At 34.2% G+C, this 22864-nt stretch overlaps 2 protein-coding genes across 2 annotated transcripts; both read right to left on the bottom strand.

Annotated features, from left to right (window-relative positions):
* Nucleotides 1-9874: 9874 nt before the first annotated feature.
* Nucleotides 9875-10891, bottom strand: LOC125822513 (probable carboxylesterase 17). Its single transcript, XM_049501915.1, has one exon. The coding sequence runs from the start codon at nucleotides 10889-10891 to the stop codon at nucleotides 9875-9877; it is 1017 nt and encodes a 338-aa protein (XP_049357872.1).
* Nucleotides 10892-14260: 3369 nt separating this feature from the next.
* LOC125822507 (T-complex protein 1 subunit zeta 1-like) lies at nucleotides 14261-22629 on the bottom strand. The gene is made up of 15 exons (XM_049501907.1): nucleotides 22372-22629; nucleotides 22220-22283; nucleotides 21350-21485; nucleotides 20274-20425; nucleotides 20129-20176; nucleotides 19634-19726; nucleotides 17819-17925; nucleotides 17619-17733; nucleotides 17449-17535; nucleotides 16106-16310; nucleotides 15917-16011; nucleotides 15362-15430; nucleotides 15136-15243; nucleotides 14933-15051; nucleotides 14261-14702 (listed from the first exon to the last, which is right to left on the bottom strand). Exons 1-15 carry the CDS (start codon nucleotides 22503-22505, stop codon nucleotides 14627-14629), a joined length of 1608 nt encoding a protein of 535 aa, XP_049357864.1. The 5' UTR covers nucleotides 22506-22629; the 3' UTR covers nucleotides 14261-14626.
* Nucleotides 22630-22864: the final 235 nt, after the last annotated feature.

Here is a 22864-nt window from a genome sequence, read left to right as displayed (position 1 = left end):
CCAATAACTAATGCCGGTAAACTTTCTTGCAGGTCTGCATGGGAAAATCTCAAGCATGTCTGAAGCTCGACATTCACTGCCTCGAGAATTTGGAACAAAACATTTCATTAAAGTCTCATTCTTCATGATGTAGCTCCATATAACAGAAGACTTCCTACTGATCGATGATGCAATTAAGAAGTTCGGATTCACAAGCCTTTAAATTGCCAGTGTTGCAAAGCATCTAAAAGCCTAAATCCATTGAACATATTTTCTTTTTAGGATGCTTAATCCTGGAGCGAGTGGAGGAGGAGGATGTCTAAGAGATCATAATGGGAATTTGGTCATGGCTTTTAGATTATTTTTGGGAAACTGTACCAACAATTTTAGTAGAAGCCTCAGCTATACTAATTGGTATAAACTGGTGCATCAACAATGGAGTCCTGAATGTGATCAACAAGAAAATGACTTCTCACTGCAAAATTAGGAGCAAGATAGAAAGGATTGAAGATTTAAAAGAGAAGGGACAATTCTATTTTGCTTATTTCTATAAAGAAACTAACGCACTGATGACTAATTGTTATCTCATGTATTCAGGTTAGTCAAAAATACAAAAACAGAAAAAAGATGAAATTGATAGAATGATTTTTAATCCGAGTCCACAGAAATCACTGTGTTTCCTTAAGAAATTTAATCCCCTCACTGTACCCGAGGTTGCATATTAATTCCTTCCAAGATAAAACGGATTAACATGTTAAAGAAGTAGCGGTACCTCAAACTTCAATAACTTCAGCGAACTCAAGAACAGCAACAAGAGCACACACAGACTCAGTCGATCGACAATTTTATTTATGTAAGAAAATGTATGCAGAGAAGAAAATTTTCAGTGTTTGAAAAAATGAAAAAGACCTCTTATTTATACCCATTTGCAGCAAGGAACGCGTCTGTTCAGAAAAATCTGTTCAGACCCGTTTTTTTCCAAAACATTGTGTCCTTTGGGAAAAGTAACGACTTTTCGGAAGGATTACCGTTTGGGAAAAGTAATGAATTTTTGGAAGGATTACCGTTACACGTGAATTTCAAATAAATTCAGTTGCGCCAAATTAATTCTGTTATTTAATTAACATTCTGAATTAATTTATAAGAAAAAGGAAATGATTTAACAAGATTGATTAAATAAATCTTGTCCAAAAATATTATCAATCAATCACATCATTTGCCAAATCCAAATCCAAATCCGAAGCCGAAGCCGAAGCCGAAGTCGAGGCCGAGGCCGAGCGAGCGATGACGACGACGCGAGGGGCACCTTCTTCTTAACCCTTTAAGAGCTAAAGGAAGTGTTTCCTAATATAAGAACAACAATTTCCTTTCTTCTACCAATATGGTAAAAATGACCTTTCATTTGCACTTTTGCAATGATGACTTTTCATTTTCCCTCCAAAATTGGTTCCCCCACTTTCATTGGTTCTTCTACTTTCCATTTTCTCTTTTTATTTCCCATTCACACCTTGTTAAACCCAACAATCCCCCACATGAATGGGGAATGACTATTGTTAAAACATATGCATGAAAAACTTGTGTGTCTCGTAAGTAAGGGTTAATCGCATCTGGATAAGTAGGTTTCCCTTTAAACTTTCCGTAGGGAACATATATCGGATATACTCGGTCAATCGGTAGATTTGATATCTTTGAACCGTCGAGCTTTAGTGTATACCTAGACAACATAAGTCACACAATCAACACTTGAACTGTTTTTTATTCTCATTGTTTTGTTCATTTCAACCATGAACACATCTCGGTTAATAAGTGCTTAGAGAACTGGCCTTACCGGATTCTCCTTGAAATGGCTTACACTTCACACTTACATAGGTGGTTTCTAACTGTGTTATCTCGTAGATACGTTATTTGATATACCCTGTATCAAACTTAGAAACTATTAAAAAGTCCTTATGCCTTTATCCTGGTTACTGAACATTGTCTCATCATAAGAATGGACCATTAAATATGTTTTGACAATGTTGAACCGTCATCTATGACTTTGTTTGATCTCCTTGAACCTAGATCTTGGGATCTCCAGTCTCTAGGTAGAGTTACCACCACGATGACTTGTTCTCGGCCATAGTCCCATTTTCGTCGATAATCTCTCAACTCCCTCTCTAGTTAGGCCTTTTGTAAGTGGATCCGACACATTATCCTTTGACTTTACATAGTCAATTGTGATAATTCCACTTAGAGAGTAGTTGTTTAACAGAGTTATGTCTTCGTCTTATGTGACGAGACTTTCCGTTATACATAACACTTCCAGCCCTTCCTATTGCAGCTTGACTATCGCAGTGTATGCATATAGGGGACATTGGTTTGGATTAAAACGGAATATCTTCTAAGAAATTTCGGAGCTATTCAACTTCTTCACCTGCCTTGTCTAAGGCGATGAATTCTGACTCCATTGTAGAGCGAGCTATATATGTTTGTTTGGATGATTTCCAAGATATTGCTCCTCCACCAATAGTGAAAACATATCCACTCGTGGATTTCGTTTCAGTTGATCCAGTAATCCAATTTGCATCACTATATCCTTCAAGAACTGCTGGATATTTGTTGTAATGCAAAACATAGTTTTGAGTATCTTCTAAGTACCCCAAAACTCTCTTCATTGCCAACCAATGATTTTGATTGGGATTACTTGTGTATCGACTCAGTTTACTTATAGCACAGGCTATGTCTGGTCGTGTACAATTCATGACATACATCAAACTTCCTAATACTCTGGCGTAATCTAATTGAGACTGACTTTCACCTTTATTCTTAGCAAGATTAAGGTTCACATCAATTGGGGTCTTTGCCTTTTTGAAATTCAAATACTTGAACTTTTCAAGTACCTTTTGAATATAATGAGATTGAGACAATGTTAGACCGTTAGGAGTTTTGTGAATCTTTATTCTCAATATCAAATCGGCTACTCCTAGATCTTTCATATCAAACTTACTAGCAAGCATACGCTTAGTAGCTTTTATATCGGCAATGTCCTTGCTCATTATCAGCATGTCATCCACATATAGGCATACAATGACTTCATGTTTGTCTTTAATGTAAACACATTTATCACACTCATTGATCTTAAATCCATTTGACAACATGGTTTGATCAAACTTTGCATGCCATTGTTTCGGTGCTTGTTTTAGTCCATAAAATGACTTGATAAGTTTGCATACTTTCTTTTCTTTGACGGGAACTACGAAGCCCTCAAGTTGTTCCATGTAGATTTCTTCCTCCAACTCTCCATTTAAGAATGCGGTTTTCACATCCATTTGATGGATTTCAAGACCGTATACTGCAGCTAGGGCAATTAACATCCGAATTGATGTAATCCTAGTCACTGGCGAGTATGTGTCAAAATAATCAAGACCTTCTTTCTGTCTAAAGCCTTTGACAACAAGTCTTGTTTTATATTTGTCAACAGTTCCATCATCTTTCATCTTCTTTTTGAAGATCCATTTAGAACCCAAAGGTTTGTTCCCTGGAGGAAGATCAACCAACTCCCAGGTATGATTGCTTAAGATTGATTCAATCTCACTATTGAAATTTCCCTTCCAAGAGGTTGAGTCGCTAGACAACATCGCTTCCTTGAATGTTTGAGGCCCACTTTCAAGAAGGAATGTTACAAAATCAGATCCAAATGAAGTAGATGTCCTTTGATGTTTACTGCGTCTTGGACTCTCTTCATTGGTTTCATTCTCTTTTGGTTCTTCTCGAGATTGTTTAGACCCCCCCACTAGATGACTCGAGTCTAGTTTTATACAGATAGATATGTTCAAAAAATTCAGCATTGTCTGATTCCATTACCGTATTATCATGAATATCCGGATGTTTAGACTTATGAACCAAAAATCGACATGCTTTACTATTTGTGGCATATCCAATGAATACACAATCCACAGTCTTAGGCCCTATTTTCACCATCTTAGGTATAGGAACCTGGACCTTGGCTAGACACCTCCATACTTTGAAATATTTCAAGTTGGGTTTTCTACCTCTCCATTTCTCATATAAAATAACATGTGTCTTCGTATGAGACACTCTATTGAGTATTCGATTTGCTGTAAGGATAGCCTCCCCCCACAAGTTTTGTGGTAAACCTGAACTAATAAGTAAAACATTCATCATTTCCTTTAAAGTTCAGTTTTTTATTTCTGCAATTCCATTAGATTGTGGAGAGTAAGGAGCAGTAGTTTGATGGATTATTCCATTTTCCAAACATATTTCTGCAAATGGAGATTCATATTCTCCACCTCTATCACTTCTGATCATTTTGATCTTTCTATCCAACTGATTTTCAACTTCTGTTTTATATTGCCTAAATGCATCTATTGTTTCACCCTTACCTTTTAGCAAATAAACATAACAATATCTAGTGCAATCGTCAATAAAAGTTATCAAATATTTTTTCCCACCACGTGTTGGTGTTGACTTCATGTCAGTGTGAATTAGTTCTAAAGGATATGAATTCCTTGCAACAGATTTATAAGGATGCTTAACATACTTAGATTCAACGCAAACTTGACATTTTGATTTATTGCACTCAAATTTAGGTAAAACATTTAAGTTAATCAGTTTTCACAAGGTTTTGTTATTAACGTGTCCCAAACGTTCATGCCATAAACATTTAGACTCAATCAAGTAAGAAGAAGCAGAATCTTTATTCATATCAATTGTAATTACATTGAGTTTAAAAAGGCCCTCAGTGAGGTAATCTTTTCCTACATACATCTCATTCTTACTTACTACAACTTTATCAGAAACAAATACACATTTGAATCCATTCTTAGTCAGAACTGGTATAGAAATTAGGTTCTTTCGCAATTTCGGAACATACGAGACCCTGTTCAAAGTCACCACCTTGCCTGATGTCATCTTTAGGAGGATCTTGCCAGTTCCTTCCACCTTTGCAACAACGGAATTTGCCATAAACAACTTCTCGTCTATAGGTGCTATATGATGAAAATAATTCTTTGTTGGCACAAATATGGCATGAGGCACCAGAATCTATCCACCATTCTCTTGGATTTCCAACCAAGTTGCGTTCTGAAAGCATTGCACAAAGATCGTCCATCTCTCCTTTGAATTCAGCCAAATTTGCTTGATCCTTCTTCTTATCCTTCTTGGGACCCCTACATTCAGTAGCCTTATGACCACGTTTGCCACAGTTGAAGCAACTTCCATTGAATTTCTTCTTAGGAGGATTGCTCTTTGGACCAGATGTTTTCTTTCTTTTCTTTGATTTAGTGGGATCTTCTTCAACAATATTTACTCCAGATATTGTTGAATTACTACGCGACCTCTTTTCTGCGGCCTTGTTGTCCTCTTCGATTCTCAGCCTTACCATGAGATCTTCAACAGTCATCTCCTTGCGTTTATGTTTCTAGTAGTTTTTTAAGTCCTTCCACAATGGAGGTAACTTCTCAATAATTGCAACCACTTGAAAAACATCATTCACAACCAATCTTACATTAAAAATTATGTGAGTATTAAGAATAAACTTAATATTTCCAACATAGGTATTAAATAAATTTATACATTCAGCAAGGAGATTATGGATTATAACTTGCAATTCTTGAACTTGGGTGACGACGGTCTTACTGTCTATCATCTTATAGTCCAGAAACTTTGCCACAATAAACTTCTTCATTTCGGCATCCTCTGTTTTGTACTTCTTTTCTAAAGCATCCCAGAGTTCTTTTGAGGTTTTCATATTACTGTACACATTGTACAGATCATCCTGTAGGCCACTTAGAATATAATTTTTACACAAAAAATCAGAATGTGTCCATGCTTATGTTACCAAGAATCGTTCTTCAGGCGGAGTTTCATCCGACATAACAGGAACGTTCTCATTAATGAACCTCTGCAGACTCAACGTAGTCAGATAGAAGAACATCTTTTGTTGTCATCTCTTGAAGTCGACTCCAGAAAACTTTGCAGGTTTCTCAGCCGGTGCTAGGGCAACATTTGAACGATTGTGTGCAATTGATGTTGTTGCAGCACTTACTGTTCCAGCATTTACTTGACTTGAATTAGTCATTTTTCTGTCACAAATGACAGAAAATTTAGTATGTGAAATATTACCAATAAAGACTAAATCCTTACACAGACTGTTTCTGATTTAACGATAAAGTTTTTATGTTCTTTTAATCGTTAACCGAATGAATTTTAAAAATTCAAACATAGTAGAAAACCATAAAGGTTTTAATCTCCAAAAACCTCAAATACAGAAACTAATAAATTTCTTAAGATTGTTATCTCCTGTATTCAGGTTAGTCAAAAATACAGAAACAGAAAAAAGATGAAATTGACAGAATGATTTTTAATCTGAGTCCACAGAAACCACTGTGTTTCCTTAAGAAATTTAATCCCCTCACTGTACCCGAGGTTGCAGATTAATTCCTTCCAAGATAAAACGGATTAACCTGTTAAAGAAGTAGCGGTACCTCAAACTTCAATAACTTCAGCGAACGCAAGAATAGCAACAAGAGCACACACAGACTCAGTCGATCGACAATTTTATTTATGTAAGAAAATGTATGCAGAGAGGAAAATTTTCAGTGTTTGAAAAAATGAAAAAGACCTCTTATTTATACCCATTTGCAGCAAGGAACGCGTCTGTTAAGAAAAATCTGTTCAGACCCGTTTTTTCCAGAACATTGTGTCCTTTGAGAAAAGTAACGACTTTTCGGAAGGATTACCATTTGGGAAAAGTAACTGTTACACGTGAATTTCAAATAAATTCAGTTGCGCCAAATTAATTCTGTTATTTAATTAACATTCTGAATTAATTTATAAGAGAAAGAAAATGATTTAACAAGATTGATTAAATAAATTTTGTCCAAAAATATTATCAATCAAATCATTTGCCAAATCCGAAGCCGAAGCCGAGGCCGAGCGACGACGACAGCGCGAGGGGCACCTTCTTCTTAACCCTTTAAGAACTAAAGGAAGTGTTTCCTAATATAAGGACAACAATTTCCTTTCTTCTACCAATATGGTAAAACTGACCTTTCATTTGCACTTTTACAATGATGACTTTTCATTTTCCCTCCAAAATTGGTTCCCCCACTTTCATTGGTTCTTCCACTTTCCATTTTCTTTTTTTTATTTTTCATTCCCACCTTGCTAAATCCAACACTTGGCCAGGATACAAGCTTCTTCACCAATATTGTCGACCTTCTCATCAAGATGAGAGCACTTTTGAATTTGAAGATTGATAAGGACAGAACGACCAACTTCAAAGTTAGAACTAGCAAGAATTGTTTTAATATATAATTTATTAGTTTTTGTGTATTGAACTGCGGATAAATGCTCCACTAGGATTTGGGATATAACCTGTAATTTTGTATAGACTTTTGGTTGCTAATATACAGGTAGGGGTCTTGCCTAACCACCGGCCGCCCATACCACCATGGCTGGAATAATTTATTATTTTTATACATCACTTTTCACATTCATGAAGGTTGTTTTTGTAAGCAAATAATTTGTTCTTAAATTTATGCAAGATATATTGTTCTAAATACAACAAATCAAACACTCAATAAAAAATAATCTCATCATAACATAACTTATCATAACTAATTCCAACATAACTTATTTCATCGTAACTAATTCCAACATAACATATCTTTTTTTTTTTTTACGTACCCTCCCTAGGAGCTCCCACCCCTTTTGCTCATAATAAGTATTTCATTGCATTAACACACACACGACAAATACTCCTAACTAAAGTGCAGACCTTATTTTTAAGATCAATGATCTTTTGCACTCTCTCATCAACTGAGCGCCTTTCGGCAGCAGCCATTGCCTCACTCTGCTCCGCATTCGACTAGAAAAACCCTGCATTTACTTCACTGAGAAAGACAAGTGCGTTAACTATGTGAACTCAATAAGTCCAAGTAAATACATGTAATATGAAGCTGTGATGAACAATAATCACCTCATCTCATATTCCAATGATGCATTACAAGTCATAATGTAACAATTATCCATTTTCGGTATACAAATGTATAAAATGTATAAATGTATTTGTGTTTGTATAAAGCGAGAGAAAAGTGTATATACAAATATAAATATATATATTTTCGTCCTATACACTTATAATTATATAAATACAGATCTTATTATACAAATTACAATGTATAAATGAATTTATACAAAACTGAACAATTTGTATAAAACTGGATGTATTTAGCGAATTATACAAATCAAAAGCTTCATAACAAACATAAAATTTGTTATGGAGCGCAATTATGTAAACTATAGTTATAACATACAAATATGATTTTTATGTTTGATATATGTGAAAATTGCTCTATAAAATTTTCAAATCATAATTTTTGAGAGAATTTAGAATTTCTCTTGAGATGAAAGCAATGTGACTAGGACCATATTCTTGAAGTTGTTCATTTCTTTGGACATTGAGGATGCCCCATCGACACCCATTTTACAACACATAGCTCTTTTTTTTATGCTCTCTCAAATTTAGATGGTTAATGTGTTTCGCTTATCCTTGTTGTCATAAAAGAATTCATAGTTTTAGCTTTTTCAGATCAACTAAAAAAGGTACAACGTAATTATGTGTCTTGATAATATAACTTTTTCTCAATCATAATTTAAGTCAGATAACAAAATTGAATTTTGAATAAATATTGTAATTAATCCCTTTATCTCTAATTACTTATCCATTTATAAATTCAAGTTGATTTTTCTCAAATCAGATCTAAAGTATTTTGGGGTGATATGAATATGTAAATTTATCTACAATTGATTTAGGTTGAATGGTTTAGCAAGAGTTTTACATGAGTTTGAAAGTTTGTTTGAAATCAATAATGATAAACTCGGTGGAGATGGTGGTGACAACAATGGCTTAGAGATGGTGAAAGATGAAGAGATTTGATTTATATTGCTATGGAGAAGAAAAAAAACAAATAAGAACAAAAAATAATTTAAAATAAATATATTTATTGAAAAGAGATATTTAAAACAAAATTTTAATATTGTTTTTGCTGCTCACTCTCTCAAAGAGAGTGAAATACACTCACTTTGCCAGGTAAGCATTTAGGGAGGTAATAATTTTAGTTTTATAAAATTCAGGGGGATAGTAGGACCCCGTAAAGTATGAGTGTGTAGTTGGAAATCCGGCTATAGATTAGGGGGCTTTTGGCCATTTTCTGTAATATAAAAGAGTTAATAACTTTGATGGTTACCCAACTATCAATTTTTTCACAGAAAGTCACTCAACTTTTATTTTCAACTCAAAAGTCACTCAACTATGACTTCTTTGCACAGAAAATCACTCAAAATATTTAATTGTTTTTTTCATTAAAATTTGTTAACATGAAATTTCAATTTTAATCAAAATTTTAAGAACCAAATATATATCCCCCATTCTTTCCCTCTTCGTTCTTCTTCTCTTTTCTTTTTTAATTTCTCAATTGCAACTTCATTCGCCCCTTTACATTATATTGCCTATAATTACCTTTACAATATATTATCTATAAATCATCATTCAACTGTCAAATGTCACTAAATAAACAGCACCCTTTAATAAAAAATACTACTTAGAAACTTCAAAAAAAAAACCAGAGAGATTGATATATTATTCATAATGATCTAATTTCCTACTAAAAGGTATCCTATTTTAATATTACAATGAGTTAATCAAGTTATAGAAACTTGAACAAACATCAAACACCAAAAAAAAGTTACGCTGAAGCCTAGATAAAAAAAAATAGATATGTCACTCTAGTATACATATTATTCCAAGCCACGGTAGCATCCACAACATTAATTTGCACACTAAATAATCAGATGATTCTACATATCCAATCAATACTTACTACTACTTAACTTATTGATTATAGATAAAAGCCTTGAGATGAGACATCATATCTTGAGTTCTTGGTTGAGAGAGTGGTGAATTATGTAGAATATGAAATGCATGTCCTACACCTTTATAAACATGTTTTTCCACTTTAATTCCAGCATCTCCCAGTACACCACACATTTCCAAATTTCTATCTTTGAGTATGTCCATCTCCGATATACACATCAACACAGATGGAAGTTTCATACTACTCAATCTCGGCTTACACCACGGATGATCACGATTCGAGCCCACTGGCAACGCGATTCGCCAATAAGTATCCGAAGCAGATAAATTCAAAGCAGAGTATGGAGGTTGAACTGAATATTTCTCTGATTGAGTTCGCGATTCACCTCCGAAAAATGGTTGGATTAAAATAACCCCTTTGAGACATAAAGGCTTGATATTATTATTATTATTATTATACGAATTGAGCCTAATGGCTACGTGATAAGCAATATTAGCACCAGCACTGTCACCACTAATGAACATATTTGAAAAATTGCATTTACTAGACCACCAATTTTGTTCCTTGGAATTTACCATAGCTTGATTTTTTAGCCATGTTATAGCGTGGAATCCATCGTCGTAAGCAGCAGGAAGACGATTTTCGGGTGCTAATCGATAGTTAACGGACATAATTACAACTCCAATTTTCGAAGCAAGAGTTGATAAAAAATCATGGTAACATTTCCATGCAGCGGAGCCTACTGAAAAACCGCCCCCATGAAAATAAATGAGTAAAGGGAGTTTCTTTGAAGGATTATTATTGGTAGGGAGGTAAATTCGTGACCATAAATTAGTAGGATTGTGAAAAATGACATCTTTGGATGTAACATGAGAGAGGGAATTAGGTGGGACATTTGGGACAATAGGTGGTCTTTCAATGTGGCCATTGTTGTAAACTTTTATAAGACCTTCAATTTCTTCTACTACAACAATTCCATGGTCTTTTCTTAGGTTAAGATTTTGTCTAGGATCGTATGAAATTGCAGTAACCATTTTTATTTTTTTTTGGTTTTTGAGAGGATGATGGTATATTTTTGTAGTGAGTAATTTGGTTCTCTTTGTTGAGATTTTGGTGTCCTTTTATAGAGAGGTTTGATACCCCCAAAGGCACAACTACGTAAAAAGTGAATAAGAAAAGTGATAGATCCTTTGGCACAATATAGAATTTTTTTTGGTCAATTAGAGTGTTCTACCTTCCAGTAGGATTTCTCAATGCAAATTCAGATTAATCAATTCCTAAAATGAATATTGAATACCGAAGAGAAAAAAAACACTATCTTATTGAACACCATTAAAGTACAATAACATGTACAACATCCATCTCATATTTGATGGACACTTTCTATTTCGCACGGTGATTAAAAAATTATTAGTAGATTGATCAATTTTACTATTTTGCCCTTAGTTCATATTAATTAGTTTCTTGAAAAAAAATTCTTAGATCTTCAAAACTTGTTTAAACTTCCGAAGATCATATTAATTATAGGGCAAAAATTTAATTAATTCTATCCTAATTTAGTAAATGACCAAGTAATATAAGCAATTCTTTTTTTAAAATATGACGTGCATCTAATATGGTACGGAGGGAGTAATAACTATTTAGAACAAACATATTTGATAAACACAAAAATAAGTAAACACGAGTAGTTGCTATGACAAATTAAATTGCATAAATGTATATATATTATCATAATATTTTCTTTGGTCAGAGATATGGAATAAATACTATGGATGAATTACCGTGCGCCTAAAGTATGTCGGCATGTAGTCGTAATATATTCTTCGGTTTTGTAAAAGAGGTACACGTATCTAAATTCTAAAGGCTTAATTAAAGTTATTCCTAGAACTTGGACTAATTTCTATTTAACAGATAAAAAAAAAAAAAATGAAATAATCACACATTTTGTTATGATCATAACTTAATTTTTTAGACGAAATAAATATATATAGTATTTATTAAAAAGATCACGTGCTTAGTTCTTTAAGTAGATTTCAATGCAAACATCCTAAATATATAATTTGAAAATTACATATTTAGCTCCGACCCGATAATCTTTTAAAAAATCATACAAGCAGTCAAGCATGTCACGCAAATAGGTAAAACTGGATCTTTTCAAAAGAGCATTTTGACTTATACCTTTCTAGCTAGAAATATTATATGATTAAGCGTTTATAGTATTTCATTGTTCTGTTTTTTTTTATTTTATAGATTTGGAACTAGTTTTTCTTCACTTAATTTTATTATTATTATTATTATTATGAATATTATATATCGTTTATAATATTTGATTCTTATGTCTATTCCATAAAACAAAAATAACTGATGAGAACAAAAATGTTTTCTAATCCAAATTGAAGTTAAATTAAAGAAAAGATAAATAGATTTTTTTTAAAAAACTTTGGAAAAAGCTAAGAGGTCAAGAACCTTCGATTAAACACCCCCAGGCCACCCAAAGAGAAAAAGGAAAGAAAACGAAAACAAAAGCCTATCTATTTCATGGAGTGTATTTTTTCAAAATTCCCCACTTGCATTTGGACTTGATCTCAACCATAAGGTAACGTTAATCCGTAAAGAAATGAATCTTTGGTCTAACTCAATTCAAAACTAGTTCATCATGAAAGGATTGCATAAGCCAGAAGATCATCCATCATTTTTAATTTGTACCGTTAAACATAAAATACAAAATAGTAAACCTGACAAGTTAAAAGGAATGGGAAAAAGAACAATTAAGTTTTATGCACATATGATGCATAATTCACGACTAGCTTGATTTGATTTACGATAACAAATAACTTTTCATAACAAATTTGATAAGATAGTAACAAGATTCTAATATGATATATCCAACTAATTAAATTGCACTGAGAGTATAAACTGAGAGCGCATATAAAAAGCGTGACAACTGCAAAGATGACTAAAAGATGAAAAGCTAAGGATGACAAAAAAAAAACCTTATTTATCCTTAGAGATACAAGCATGCAACTATGCAATAGGGACAAGTGATGAGTTAGTCAAAAAGGAATAAGTTGCAAATATTTTAAGATATATATATCATAACGATAGGTACGTACTTGAGGGTCGATTGTAAACTAATATGTAGAATCTTAAAGTTTTGTGACCTTTATACTTGCTAAGAGTTCCTTACTGGAAAAGTTTTTACAACTATCTGGTATCTGAATTTCACTAAACCAACTAATTCAGATTCGTGGCTCATAAGATCCATTTATAGGAAAATCACTCCTTACCAAGAATTATTTGAAAATTTCTATCATATTTAAAAAGATAGAATAAGAAGTGAAAAGATCACATTTGATAGTTGGATTGTACTTTTTTGATGCATGGCATAACCGCACACGGCACATCCTTTAAGTCTCTTTGTGATTCCAGCAGCAGCCAGCACACATTACATGTTTATTAGAATAAAATCTTCTGCTTGGGACCTACTCAATTTTTTTAAAGGTTATTGGCTTAAGCCAATCTTCATATTTAGTGAGTGCCAATTCAGTAACACGCTAGGAAAAGTAGAGTCTACTAACTAGTCTCCAACATATGCACCAAAAAAAATGAACTTGATCTCTTCTCATTTATCTATCTATGTTACTGTAGATAAGGGGTCAGCTTTGTCAAATGTGAATTGGGTGGTTCACAAAATTATTCTGCCATGTGCGAATATACATACATAATAATATAGTGGAACTTATCCCATTCAAATAGAGATGCATGTGTATTGAGTGGGCTAACAATCCTACAATGTCAACGTTGACCATCCGTTTTCAAATCTCCTATACCTTTCGATAAGATTATATTTTTGCTGAAGACAAAAGAGTTGACCTTTCCCATCCCTTTCTTGTTGTGGGAGGGGTAGGGGAACAAATGCCAAAGTTACTCCTAGTTTTAAGAGTCTAAGTAGGGCCTGTTTGGAGACCTGTATTAACTCCAGAATTATTTTCTTTTGTTGCCGACTTGCAATTAAATCACACATGGATTAAACATTAAAATGACAAACCAAACCTACATAATAGTGAACAAACTTCTATATTGCTATCCATGAAGTGTGCATCAACACCAAACAAAATGTCAATGTCACTAGAAGACGACAAAAGGATCAAAAGTAAAATTCAATCCCACTGAGAATGTCTATTCCATGAATTTATGGTCACGCACTAACATTTGTGACTTATTCGCCTTGGAAAATTAGCCTACATTCTTACCTGATATTATAACCTAATCATCGTAACTAACTTAATTTGGTCTAATTGATGGCCTGAATTGCAACTTCCAAACTCCTGACCTTTAACATGGAAGGAATGAACCTCAAAAGAACACAACAAATACAGAGGACTCATACAATCACTAATTTGGATTTGAAAAAGAGTTGATTGATTGAAACATATTTTAGATATGATTTAGAGGAGAAATACAAGTATAATAATGGTTCTAATTGTGGAATAGAAAACATGCTAAAATAGGCAACTGATGAACAAAACCCTCCACCACCATGAAAATGAAATTCACAATCTTTCATTCGTTTGGCCAGTCAGTGGAGATATAGTCCTATATGCAAACCCAAGCAAAAAATAACGCTCACTTATCAGACAACCATCCATTCGGCCTCCCCATCTTCTTTCTAATTTCATTCTTTCACCAAGAAACACCAAATGAACACCATGAAAAAAGGAAATGGGAAATCACTGTCCTACGGATATTAGATGTGCATGAAAGGAAAGCTAAGTTGGTTTCCGCATATTACGTCCTGCACGAATTACTTCGTCAACAAGTAGCAGCTGAGATGCTATGACAGGGCTGCAAAGGAAAAATAGATTATTGATCAGGTGCAATACAACAGAAACTCACCTTTTGTAGGGTTGGCAAATTTAAATGGGAAAAGGAAAAAGAAAACCAAAAGCAAATAACAACAAATATCAAACTCTCATGCTCACAGAAAGAAGATTTCACAAAGAGTATAGACATTGAAACATGAATCATCACATGCTCATACAGCAGAACATTACAAGTAATAAGTAATCACATACCCAGAATTCACAATCTGACGCTTAACAGCATAATTGTCAAATATCCCCTCCATTTGGGGATCTATAGGTTCACCAGTGTGCTGATTTAGTCCAACAATGTTTCCCTTGTCATGCTCTCCCTGCAAAAGATGAGATGTCAAGATGATAATTGAATTAATTATTGTTGCATTCATGAACATAGAGCAAGAGACTAATTCAAATACCGTCAGCGCTATAATCACATCTTGAGTATCAAGGCCAGAGTTCTCAGCAAGTGTTTTTGGTATCACAAGGAGGGCATTAGCAAAAGCTTCCACACCAAGTTGGGCACGCTTAACAGATAATTTGCCATAGGCCAAAGTAAGTCAGAAGATATACACAAATTAGAAATATACAGCACCTGAATATATCTTGCAGAGGTATTTAGACAGCAATACACTGAGCACGTACCCCTTTAACAGTTTTCTTCACTTCGTTGATCAGGTATTGTCGAGCTGCAACTTCAAAGGCCCCAGCACCCTTAAAGTGATCACACAAGAATATACCTCAGTAACAGGACATGCATCACTCCATTCTCATGATATGAAGAGAATTCACTACTTGGAGCAAGTGAATGCTCAAACTTCATAACCAAATACAGGCACATGGATGAGAATTCATACACAAAGTAACATCTACTAATCAGAGATAGAGCTCTGATATTAAGTCTGATAATGCCTTCCTTTTCATACTGTTGTAAAAAATAAAAACCCAGCACAACAGATGACAGTTCCATTTTTTCAAGTAAAGCCTTAGCCAAGATGAAATCAACATCAATACCTAGAGAGCCAGCATGTTTATAAATGTATGCAAAGCATCATAATTCCATGCACATAAATTTTGGTCCAAAGATAGATAGACAGTCAAATACACAAACAAAGAAAAAGTCATCAAGTGAGAGCACTTCTACCTGGAAATCGCACAAAATTCATTTTCTAGAGTTCCTGTATCAATGGACTAACATACCAGTATAACTGCTTCATCTTCAATCGTATTTTTGACTGCTCTCAGTCCATCACGAACAGCATCTTTAATTTGTGCTATTGTATGGTCATTTGGCCCTGGATAGAAAACAACAGTGTTTAACAAGACCAATTCCTCATAAAGTGAAATTTCATCACCACAGCAAAACAATACCAAAATAAGTCAAAATACCTTTTATAAGAATAGTGCAGGAATGAGGATTTTTGACATTTTCTACAAATGTGTACTTCTCTTCGCCAAGAACATGCTCATACACCAGACCGGCCCAGCCAAGGCACTCAGGAGTAAGGTCATCAACAGAGTTAACTGCGTCACCGCCACATGCCAAAACCAAGCGTTCCATATTTCTTCTTTTTGCTCTTCGAAGAGCAATTATCTAGAACATAAAATGGGAATGATACACCATACATTGGAAGGTGAAAATAAGATTCTTCAAGGTCACTGATTATTCAAATGAAACATTTATGTCACAAAATCTAAACTTTAGCTTCTCAAATACTAATATGAATGACAATGCATTAACGTTTATTAAAGATAATAAAAGGAGAATTGCATTAAAAGAAAATAGGGAAAAAATGCTAAAAGGGATGCAATTATATTTAGGGCTGTAAACTTGGGACAAAGAAACTAATGAACTTATAAAGGGATGTTCAAAGTTTATAAGCTTTACTTCGAATTTAATGGACTGTTTTCTATGAAATTCGCTATATTTCATAGAGCACCATCTTTTGTAAATATTTTAAATGGTGTTTGCATTTTCTACTGAGAAATTTTCATGATCATTCTCTAGTCGTTGACATTGTAAGTCAAATATAGGAGTATGGTCAGTTTCTCATCGTTACGGGTAGTTTAGAACCATATCAGTCTCACAAGATCATAAAATTATATACTTTTTTGCATTTTATTAAGGTTTGTTATTGTTTTATATAACAAATCAAACATTCAAATAATACTGTAACTTTAAGACGAAGCTCAATAAAAGTTACTAAGCTGTTCAGTATTCCATTCTGATATCGAAGAAAAACCGAGATGATTGGGACAGTTTTGAAAAGTTTAAATTTGATTATGCGCACTAGAATAACCAAAAAATTGATAAATGTATAATTATTTAAAAATACCCAACCGAGACATGCCATTGACACCCCTAATTGTATTCAGGCATACAGAAGCCGACATTGGTCTACTTAGGACAAATAAACTTCAGATAAACTGTCAAGTATGAGAATGCAATACCCTAATATTTCTATCGACACCAATCCTTGCATATAAGTGGGATGGCAACGGCATCCACACATATGTTCACCTGGAACCTTCAGTAATATCTTCAATGAATATTTTTAATGACCAAGAACAATTACCCAGAAGTTCCAACATGGCAACAGAAGGAACCAGTATGTTTCTAGGTAGAGAAAACATGCAAAACCAAGTTGAAGAAGCCACATGCCTTCGACAACTAAATGACTCCGCTTGATAATTTATTAAAAACTGAATAAACAAGAGTGAAGACAACTTACTCCTTCCCGAGCGAGAAGGTCAAGGGATGTTGGATCAATCCCTTTCTGATTGATAACAACAAAGTTATTTTCATTCCCTGAACAAACCTGCATGCAACCAATAAAGGCTGAAATAAATATGTCATTACATTAACACACACATGGCAAATACTCCTAACTAAAGTGCAGACCTTGTTTTTAAGATCAATGATCTTTTGCACTCTCTCATCAACTGAGCGCCTTTCGGCAGCAACCATTGCCTCCCTCTGATCCGCATTCGAGTAGAAAAACCCTGCATTTACTTCACTGAGAAAGAGAAGTGCGTCAACTGTGTGAACTCAATAAGTCCAAGTAATACATGTAAAATGAAGCTGTGATGAACAACAATCACCTCTTCTCATATTCCAATGATACATTACAAGTCATAATGTAACAATTCTCAGCTCGTCTTTTCATGTCTGGATGTCTTGAACCATGGTCGAGCACAAGACCCTCAACCTGAGAGCAACAAGAAAACATGAGTACTGCAACATGTTGAATCTGTATTCTGTCCTCGCAAGTTCAATTTTCAGTTTTCATCATCCAGAACGGATGGTTCCGTGGTTGACGCATCTCTAAAAGAGCGTGTCCTAGGTTGGGCTTTAATAGGCTGACCAATTGGAACAACACCAATTTCATTTTTTTCCAACTTCCCTCATAGCTTGATTGTTTCTCTGTTATTTTCCTTCCATTTCCCTTTTATTTTTGTGTTGCAGATATTCTAGAATTAAAGATAATTGTTTCAAGCATTCAAAATTAATTTAAACAAAAGGTTAGTAAGCAAAGAACGAATTGAACTTTGTATCTTTTGGCTTTTCATGAATCATCAAAATCCCCAACATTTTTGTCTTTTGAAATTTGAACATGAATGATGTGTGCAGTTATGGGCATGATAGAGCTGTAGTAGCTCCACCAAACAGGTAGGATTTGTTTTGAGAAAGGAAAGAAATATCCATGGTCATCTAGACAAGTTTTCTTGAAGTTAGAGAAATGGAGGAAGGTGAAGGAAACAATATAGAATATATTGCAAGAGAATAATGAAAAAATATTCATGAACCAATTACAACCTTTATTTTATTTCCTGCAACTGCATCCTACATAGATAAACTAAGAGACATATCATGCAGCAACAACCAACGAGGACAAGTACATCTACATAGAGACAATTCGGGGGATGAATGCCTTATATATGTGCCATACACATGCATATAGCAGTTCTTCCACCAATGTTTACCCATATGCTAAAGAGTTTTCATGACCCACAATCACCGAATATTGTTATAATATTCACTGTTAGACTTTTAGCAAGGCATCTTTCACTTTCCAGACGATCCTCAAAAATGAAGGGAGAATTTATTTAGCACCCTTACCTTTTACTTTTAGTATATCCTGTGAATAATCATAATGTCCTAAGCATATTAAATCTAAAGGAATCAATATTTAATTCAAAAGTTTCCTGTAAGCAGTACATGTAATTATTTAGAAGTTTGAAAGATAAAATTCTGCCCACTTTCATCATAAAATTTTTAGTTAGTTTATGAGAAATTGTGAGCAGTTCATCTTTGCTCTTTTACAATCTAACTTGAAATGTATAACTTGCTCAATCCTAGGAGTTGAAGACGAATCAAAATCTGATATCTGCTATAATACTTAGTTATGTTATCAATACTTGACAATGTTGTCAATTATAGGAATTCATATTATCATATGGTGCATTCTGCTCATAACAAGAGCAATAAACAGAGAAGAAGTTTAACAAACAGTAGACAAGAACTATGAAACGTGTTGCACGTAGAGTTGGCATTTCAGTTGGAATTTATCATTATAGGTATAACGATGACAATTAAACATGTGTTCAGATTATGGGTCAAAGTGTCAAATGATATTCCTGGTTGACAGGCAAAAATTCTGAGAAAATGAGAGGAAAGGATCAAAGCAGCTACTGGATGACGTATCAATGTTCAATTACACAGGGAGAAAGAAAATTTACAGCGTAGGCATTTCTTGAAGTTACATGCCTACTCAAGAAAATCATACGATTTAAATTCATTTATTATCATTTTATCAGTATCATACTCTTTAATCTAATGTCAAACAATGTAACACATGAATCACTCTGTGGAAATGGCAACAAACATTCAGAAGTTATAAGTAGCATTTTACATACCAAACGAGTGTCAACATCAAACTTATGGCGCATGTGCATTATTTCAACCATGAAAAGATCAATAGCTTCTTCGGGCTTGCGGATGCAGAGCACCTGTCACATAAGTTGTAGGAATTCTAATAAATCATCAGGAGACGGGAGAAAACCCCCCGGAAGAATATAACAACAAAAGAACACTAACTTCATAAAGATGGAGAGACAGATAACAAGTAATGCCAGTGTACCACAAATCAGTAAACAAAAGCAAATTCACAAACATGCTGTCTATTCCCGTTGTTCTGTTCTTTTCTTTTTTACAACAAACTGGTCTAGATAGAGTAATAAGAGTAAACTCCCTCTGTCAGAACAAAAATTCACTTTCTAAAATGATATTATCAGTATCACTTGATACTTCCCTTCAAGAACATGTCCAAATGGAACAAACCAGGATAAATAAGGACCAAATAGTCTAAAATATAAATCTTTAAATGCTTAGAAGCAAGGAGTAGCACTCACAGCATTCGCAACAATGTCTGTCAGTTGATCAGCCAGCGATTCATACAACTGCGCGAGACAATAAATTGGTAAGCTCTAACAATACAGAAAGGCCATTTAAGCAGAAGGATTATAATATGCATCACATTCAAAGTGCAGAAGAAACCTTTGTTCTCAATGTTGTTCTTGCTACCATCTTCAATATCTCTTTATCTGGCTCATCACCCATCACTACAGGAGTCTTAAATTTTTCAAGAAATTGTAGTGTTGCTCTTTTTGCAATTTCAAAACCATCAACTAACACACGAGGATGCATCCCTGCAAAAAAATTCCAAGCACTCACAACATAAATTAACTAAAGGATATATTTGAGGAGGAGGCTGCAACAGTCATCTTTGGTAGGGGCAGGTGTCAAATGGGTGGGTTGGGCTAGATTCCGGCAGGTCAAAATGACCTGAGTTAATAAATGGACGGTTTATTGACCTGTCCAAAAGATACTTGGGCTGAAATGGGCTAAAAACAGGTCAGCACCCAACTCGACCAAATTTGGGCAGGTCAAAATGAACTATGTTAAAAAAATGGACATTTATTGACCTGTCCAAAAGCTACTTGGGCTTAAATGAAATGGGCTAAAAAAGGGTCAAAACCCAACTCGACCAATTTTTATTAAGTTCTAATAACTTCGTGTTTCTTTAATAATTTTTTAGCACCTAATAAAGTTATTATTTTTCTTTATTATGGTTATATATAACATATCAAAGAAAAAAAATGTCTTTAAGAAAATATTTGACATGATTTCTCATAGATCAATTTGGACTAGATATAAACCCAAATAGTCCGAGCTAATAAATGGGCAGGTCTGACCAAACTTGGGGGGTGGGAGGATTATGATTTCATGGGCTAATTTTTTCACATCTAGGCGCAACCAATAAATGAACTCAATATGATAACTTTATAGATCAACCAAATATCAACATTTCCCAGAACATGAGTATGAACGAGCAAAATGTAATCATGAAACAGTTAGCTGCAACACGAACTTTTCACTACACATCTAAACAATTAATTTTCTGAATCTTTCTGGATTTTCCATTTAGGATAGGATTTCATATTACACCAGGTAGTTCAACTGACATTTTATAATCGGATGAATGCTCAGCTTTTCGTAATAATATCTCTTTTATATCACCAATGCCAAAAGAAAATGCAACAAGTTACTGGGAAAGAAAATATATGGCAAACCTTCATCGATGCAACGCTCAGATTGTTTCATGAGCTCCCCAATGAAAAGCACTGTAGATGTTGTTCCATCACCACTTGTATCATCTTGAGCAACAGCAGTCCTAGCAATCATTACTGCAGTTGGGTTTTGTATTTGCTGCAATTTTTTACGCAGAACATTACCAATACATAGTGCTAATCGTTTTAGTAGTTTACAATTAACATCATCAAATTAATATTCTTCATTGAGCTACATAAAATGAACAGCAAAGGAAAATTTTCCACATAATCAAGACCAGCTTCCATACTAAAAAGCTGTAACGTAATACATGGCCCAGTTTCAACTTCCATTAGAGCTTTAACAGATGAACCACAAAGAAAGATGTACTATGCAAACGGGACAATCGTAAAAATGTGCTACCATCAAATGAAAAGATGATATGCATTAGCATTTCTGATCTTCAGTGTGAACAGCTAGTCCCCGAAAATGCCCAGTACTTTTGCATTGTGGACAAGTAAGATTATTATCTGGTTTATCCTCCATCGTTACCACAAACTGAATATCTTACTAATGTGCCAGTCCTAACCCACCTTGCTCTTCCAATCCCATTTCGAGAGTCGTCGTAGCTCTTTTGGACTTTTTTTTGTAACAGGTAATGTTAGCTCTTGTGGACTTATATATGTAGCACAAATTCACACATCAATTTCTTAATTTTTTCTAGATTAATTTAACATATATATAGAGTACTTCACAAAGAACTATCAATCACAATCTTTATAGTTGTATACAACATTGACTGCAAATGTGTAAATCATACAGCAAAATATCTAAAAACAAATACTCCACCAATATAGCCGAAAAAAGATGAGAGTATAACAAGGAGAACTCACCATCTCTTTCAGCAATGTATTTCCATCCTTAGTAAGTTTAATGTCACCGGCACCACCAACAAGCCTAGCAATTACAAGTATACAAATCTCCATAAAATGACCTAGAAAAACATAGATGCAAAACCGCAAGAAAAAAAAAAGGTGCAACTCACATTTTAATGGTGCCCTTAGGACCGAGATTGGTCTTGAGAACATCCTGCAAACCCTTGGCGGCATTAATGTTCATGTGAAGCGCCGCCGATTTGTTGAGTACCTCGGCATTTGGATTCAAAATCTTAACAGACATCTTCACTTACTGCAATGGAGTTTCGGAGGCTAAGCAGATCGTAGTAAGAATGGGAGAGAAGAGTACTGAGGGCTGGGTTTTGAGGCCTTTCTGGAAGGGTTTTGTTTTGTTCTTTCAAACTGAACCGGTCCGGTTTAAACCGCCCCAATCCGGTTTACACATACAAAATCCACGTTGAAGTCTTTTTTTTTTTGTTAACAATAATTCTTTTAAATACTTTGAATTTCAAGTATACTTTTTTTAAAATACAAAAGTTTTTATGAAAATATATTTTTAAATAAAAAGAAACAAATCTTTATTTAACCTTATTCCACGATCCTAACCCTTAACCCTAAACTCAAACCTCAAACATTAAATCC

This window comes from Solanum verrucosum, unplaced genomic scaffold (genome assembly GCF_900185275.1).
Source record: "Solanum verrucosum unplaced genomic scaffold, falcon-dt-bn FXZP01000103.1, whole genome shotgun sequence".
NCBI classification, from domain to species: Eukaryota; Viridiplantae; Streptophyta; class Magnoliopsida; order Solanales; family Solanaceae; genus Solanum; species Solanum verrucosum.
This window is presented reverse-complemented; position numbering and strand designations above follow the sequence as displayed.

Coding starts and splice junctions, on each gene's coding strand:
- LOC125822513 (XM_049501915.1), bottom strand. CDS start 10,891: ATGGTTACTGCAATTTCATACGATCCTAGACAAAATCTTAACCTAAGA.
- LOC125822507 (XM_049501907.1), bottom strand. CDS start 22,505: ATGTCTGTTAAGATTTTGAATCCAAATGCCGAGGTACTCAACAAATCG. Junction 20,177..20,273: donor GAACAACATTGAGAACAAAG/GTTTCTTCTGCA, acceptor TGTCTCGCGCAG/TTGTATGAATCGCTGGCTGA. Junction 14,703..14,932: donor CGTCAGATTGTGAATTCTGG/GTATGTGATTAC, acceptor TTTCCTTTGCAG/CCCTGTCATAGCATCTCAGC.